This window comes from Camellia sinensis, chromosome 10 (genome assembly GCF_055761805.1).
Source record: "Camellia sinensis isolate YWXY chromosome 10, ASM5576180v1, whole genome shotgun sequence".
NCBI classification, from domain to species: Eukaryota; Viridiplantae; Streptophyta; class Magnoliopsida; order Ericales; family Theaceae; genus Camellia; species Camellia sinensis.
The window spans coordinates 155,335,462-155,341,702 of record NC_138970.1 but is presented as its reverse complement, the minus strand read 5'-3'; the positions used below and the strand labels follow the sequence as shown (position 1 = coordinate 155,341,702).

Here is a 6,241-nt window from a genome sequence, read left to right as displayed (position 1 = left end):
TTGAAACACTTAGCCAAACTTTTAAAACAGGGCAGTTCGCCCAAACACAACTTCTACTGCTCGAGCGGTCTGTGAAGTCTACAAAAGTATTAGTTGCATGATTTTTCCGCTTGATGGATGCAAGACGGTCGCTTAAGTGCAAGACTTGAGTAAAAAGGGTCTCGCTCAAGCGCAACTTCCTACGTTCAAGTGGTTTGTAAAAGTCTGTAAAACTTCTTGGAGCACTCATTTTATGCTCGAGCGCAAACTTCTGTCGCTCGAGCGAATGGTCAAAAACAAGGGTGGTCGCTCAGGCACAGGTTCCGCTGCTTGAGCTAACCCCCACACTCTGCAAAAGTACTGAGAACTTGCATTCGCTGCTCGAGCGTAGACTTCACCACTCGAGCGGATGGTGCAAATTCTAGAATTTCCAAATTGTTGTTCAACCTTCAAAACTCAAATTCAAACTAACAAAATACATCATTTTGGGCCCAAAACTTGAGAAAACATTGTGAATTCAAAATCATTTCGCAAAATCAATGTTCAAAGGCATGCCAATTATGTCAAATTCAAACTCAAAACTCATGGTACAAACATGCATGTAATTTCTTCGAACTTAAACCTTTCAAATCATGCTCAAACAAGGTAAATTGATGGAAAACAAGATGAAGTCTCATAATTAAGTTAAAAGCATGACATGCATGGAAGAATTGCTTGAAATCAACTTCAAAATACCATGAAATGCATATGCACGCTCTAATCTTCTTCTTTCATACTTCATTAGTTCATTTCATGCATTAATCTTTCATTTTCTTCTGAATCCACAAGGTGAGTGAGTCAACTACATAACTTAAGGGTTAGATTTCTTACCTACAAACCTCAATTCCTTGAATTCTTAAGTGATTCCTCTCAACTTCTCAAATTCTAACTAAGTTAGAGCCAATTCCTTCAAATTCTCTAGCAATCTCCCTAGTTGAGCTTGATTTCTTTCTCCTCTCTCTCTCCAATGATTGAAGGCTAAAAAATGGGGAAATAAAGAAGTCTAAAATGAGCTAGTAAAGTCCAATTATCCTTTAAAAGGCTAGTTTAGTCAAATATAATTAAAAATAGATAATGAAACTTAAGTCTAATTAAATATAATCTAATCATTTCGTTCCGAATCGAATTTCAATTAAATTTACCACAAAATCTTAAAAATTCTAAATAACACATATACTGAGTTAATTTCATGATCGGATGTCGATAAGACCTTCAATTCGCATTAAAAAGCAGAAACATAGACAGATCTTTCCACAGCAAACCGATATAAACACAAATAATGCATCACACATGTAATTAATTCAAAATTTCTTCTTAATTACTTATTAGGCATTCTTAATCATAGGTTATAAGCTGATCATAGGTTAGGGTTGTTATAGTATTCCCCCCTTAAAGAGTTTGGTCCTCCAAACTCGAGTTACTTTCGTTGTGGAAGAATGCCGGATCTAGAGGGAATAAATCAGGGTATATTTTCATCATATCTTCTTCTGTCTCCAATGTTGCGTAAGTTCCTCCGTGGTTTTTCCAGTCAACTTTCACCAGTGGAATCTCTTTATTTCTTAGACTTTTGATCCTTCGATTGACAATCTGAATTGGTCGTTCCTCGTAAGTATAATCATCTTTCAAAAGCACATAAGTTGGTTCAATCACATGTAACGGATCTCGTTGATAATCTCGAAGCATAGAAATATGAAAAACATTGTGCATTTGCTCCATGACTGACGGTAAGGCTACTCGATACATCACCGAGTTGATTTTCTCAAGAATTTCATATGGCCCAATGTATCTTGGTGTCAATTTGCCTTTCATCCCAAATCGTGTCTGACCTATCATTGGAGTCACTTTAATAAACACATGGTCTCCGACCTTATATTCTCTGTCTCGCCTTTGGACATCTGCATAACTCTTTTTGTCGACTCTGTGCGGTTTTCAAATGTTGTTGTATTAACTTTACCTTCTTGGTCTTTTGGACCAGTTCTGGTCCCAATAACAGTCTATCGCCTACTTCGGCCCAACAAATTAGAGAACGACACTTCATACCATACAAAGCTTCGTAAGGAGCCATTTCAATGATTGAGTTATAGCCATTGTTATATACAAATTCGATCAGAGGCAGATAAGTCTCCTAATTCCCTTGGAAATCTAGGACACACATTCTGAGAATATCGTCCAAAGTTTGTATCGTTCTTTCTGATTGGCCATCTGTCTGCGGGCGATAATCACTACTCAGTCTCAATTCAGTCTCCAAAGCTTGTTGCAAACTCTGCCAGAATCTTGAAGTGAACTTAGGATCTATATCAGATACAATGGATACAAATACCCCATGCAATATCATAATTTCATTCATATAAATGTTAGCTAACTTATCCGCATTATAAAAAGTTTTAACAGGCAGAAAATAGGCAGACTTAATTAAACGATCAATAATGACCCAAATAAAATCCATACCACGAGAGGAGTAAAGCAATCCAACAATGAAGTCTATCGTAATGTGCTCCCATTTCCATTTTGGTATTAGAAGTAGCTAAAGTAATCCAGCGGATCGTTGATGTTTGGCTTTTACCTGTTGGCGATGTAAACACCTAGCCACAAGATCAGCAATACTTTTCTTCATTCCATGCCACTATAAATTTTGTTTCAAGTCATGGTACATCCTTGTATTCCCCAGATGTATAGCAAATTTAGAGTTGTGAGCTTCAATCATAATACATTTTCTTACGTCTGCATAATCCGGTACACAAAGTCTACCCTGAAATTTCAACACATAATTTTTAATCACAAATCCCAGCCTCGGTTTTGGTTCAATTTTATTCACAATCTTTTTCAAAAATTCATCTTGCAACTGCTTCTCTCTAATTTCTTCGATAATTGCAAGTTAGGCAGAGATGGCGGATAGAATTCCGCCATGTTTGCGCTACACAATTTCAATCTCATTCCTCTCCAAATCACATAACAACTATCTTTGATCGGTGAGCAAACGTGACGAATTCCCAATTGAATCCGGCTTAAAGCATCTGCCACTATATTTGCCTTTCCCGGATAGTACAGAATTTGCAAGTCATAATCTTTCATCAATTCAAGCCATCATCTCTGTCTCATATTCAGCTCTTTCTGAGTAAAGAAATATTTCAAGCTTTTATGATTGGTATACACTTCACAAGTCACTTCATACAGATAATGGCGACAAATTTTCAATGCAAAGACCACGACTGCCAATTCAAGGTCATGGGTTAGATAATTCTTTTCATGTGGTCGAAGTTGCCGAGAAGCATACGCAATCACCTTCACATTTTGCATTAACACACACCCCAAGCCTTTGTATGAAGCATCACTATAAATTTGAAACCCATCAATACTATTAGGCAAAGTCAAAATTGGTGTAATTACCAATCTAGTCTTTAGTTCTTGAAAAGCTGACTCCCGCTGATCATTCCAATCAAATGGTACATTTTTTTCGTGTCAACTATGTCAATGGCATAACAAGTTTTAAGAAATCTTTCACAAATCTGCAATAATAACTTGCAAGCCCTAAAAAGCTTCTTACTTCAGATACATTAGTTGGTCTTGGCCAATCTACAATAGTTTCGATTTTCTGTGGGTCAACAGAGATGCATCCTTATTGATTACATGCCCTAAAAATGTCACATTGTCTAGCCATAATTCATATTTAGAGAGTTTTGCATACAATTTCTTTTCTCTCAAAGTTTGTAGCATAATTCTCATATGGTTCTCATGATCTTTCCTGCTTTTAGAGCACATTAAAATATCGTCAATAAATACAACAACAAATTCATTCAGATATGATTTAAACATCCTATCACCAATCACAACATCACATGCCAGATAAACATAACATAACATAGAACCTCCAAATAGTGTAGATACAGATAGTAAATAATTCATAGGTTCTAATGGTCTAGTCAATTTTCATGAAAAAGCATGTGACACAACAGAATGTGTAGAGCTAGAGTCTATTAACACATACATGTTCTAAGCACAGATGAAAATTATACCTGACACCACAATTTCAGTGTTCTGTACATCACTAGGCCACAGATGAAAATTATACCTGACACCACAATTTCGGTGTTCTGTACATCACCAGGCACTAGTGCGAAAGCTCGGCCTTGTCCTAAGGTTTTTCTCCCAGTGTTTGCAGTTATATTTGTTCTACATGTAGAGGTGGATCCGGCTGAACTTGCCACAGAACGGTTGGCATTATCAAACCCAAGCGGACAACCTTTCATTATATGGCCTGTCTTGCCACATCAGAAACAGGCACTAGATGCACGGTAATTCACACCTCTATGCTTCCTTTCACAATCAGGACAAACTGAAATAGACCCACTGCTCTGACTTGAGCTACTTATAGACCCCATGTTTTGCTTTTTGTTTACAAAGGGGCGGCCATTTTTGAAACCATACCCAGACCTCTTACCTCCACATTCTATTGTTGTTGTTATTAGGGCCTTGGTTTGCTTCAGGGTTGCTAGGTTGCCTTCAGCCATTAAGGTTTTGTCAAGAACGTCCACATATGTAGGCAGCTTTAACACTCTCACCCAATCAAAGATATCCAGATTTAAGCCTCCTTCAAACTTCCGGGCTTTCTTGTAATCCATGTCAACCATGTGGGGTACAAACTAGGCTAACTTTGTCAACTTAGCCTCGTACTCTACTATTGACATGTTGCTTTGCTTGAGTTCTTGAAATTCAAAAAATTTTCAGTCGCGAAAGCACTAAGGAAAGTACTTGTCATAGAAGATTTCTTTGAATTGAACCCATGTCATGCTCCCATTGCCATTTCGAATTAACAACCACCATCTTCGGGCTTTATCTTTTAAGGTATAGGTGGCCAAAAGAACTTTCTGAGTCTCAGAGCAGGGAAAGACTTCAAATAAGTTTTTCATTTCAAGTAACCATGTCTCTGCCTTTAATGGATCAATACCACCTAAGAAAGTTGGCGGTTTCATCTTCATGAACTTCTAAGTTAGGTTGATAATACCATTGGTATCCGATTCAACTTGCACTGGCAGAGAGGGCAAAGGTTGTTACCTCAAAGATTATGTTAAGGTTGTAAGCATTTGTTCTATTCGGCTTATTCGGGCTTTGGAAGATTCAGTTGTATCATTACTCTTTGCATTTTCCATATTGCTATAGGTAAACAAGGAAATAATAAACATAGGAATAATCTTGTTCACAATGTTCGGAGTAAGTTCATTTCTTTCAATTTCATATGTTCATATTCAAATTCAGTTTTCACATTTATAGAAATTAACAGACACTCATATATGCAGATGAAACGTCCCTAATTTTTTTCTAGGATGTCCTATAGCTCATATAGACTCATGGGTGCGGTATAACTCGTGCTCTAATACCACTCTATAACGACCCAAACCCGCTCATATAGGTTTAGTGTCATAACTGGTCAGTAATCTTAGGATTACTAAAAGCCTCTGAACAAATTAACACATAATAAAGGTCTACGGAAGCAGATATATAAAATATATGTAGTCCATTAAGCTGTGTAGACATACATGGGATAGAAATTTAAAACTGTATATATATTAGTCTTGCATCACACACACTTACAGATAAAGCCAAAAAGGAAACTTAGCCCAATGTATAGATAAACAGAAACTTGTTTGAAATTAACAAAAAGAAAACAAGATCTTAAACTTCATTCACAAGACATGACCACTCGACTTTTCCGAAACCTCCTTGGAGGCACAAAGGTTGGCCAACAAAACAGAATTCCAGGTAATCATCATTGAGCCCGGTCACGCGCCTGATCACATATATACATAAATAATAGAGTGAGCAAGAGCCTAGTGAATAATAACAGAGTAAGGGGTTTACTTGAATGATGTCCCATATCAGATTCGGAAAGAGATTCAGATTCAGATTCATATTCATATTCTTGTTCAAATCATATACAAAAATCAGAGTCTCATGCTTAATCATATGTGGTACATCAATTAGTGTTAACAGTACATCCATTAGCGTTAACAGAACAGATACAGAGCATATACATAACAGATGGTGGTTATAAGTAACCAGTTCCATAAAAGAACCTCCGGATCCAGATAACAGATAACATATATGCTGAGCTCCATGAGGGAGCCTCCGGTACGGGTAACAAATTACAGACCTATTAAGTTCCATAATAGAACTTCCGATACCGGGTAACAGCTAACAGATATCACATAATGCTAAGGATGCCACG

General features: G+C 37.1%; 1 protein-coding gene across 1 annotated transcript; it reads right to left on the bottom strand.

The window, feature by feature from the left end:
• Positions 1-1,407: 1,407 nt before the first annotated feature.
• LOC114284560 (uncharacterized) lies at positions 1,408-1,851 on the bottom strand. The gene has a single exon (XM_028227497.2). The coding sequence runs from the start codon at positions 1,849-1,851 to the stop codon at positions 1,408-1,410; it is 444 nt and encodes a 147-aa protein (XP_028083298.2).
• Positions 1,852-6,241: the final 4,390 nt, after the last annotated feature.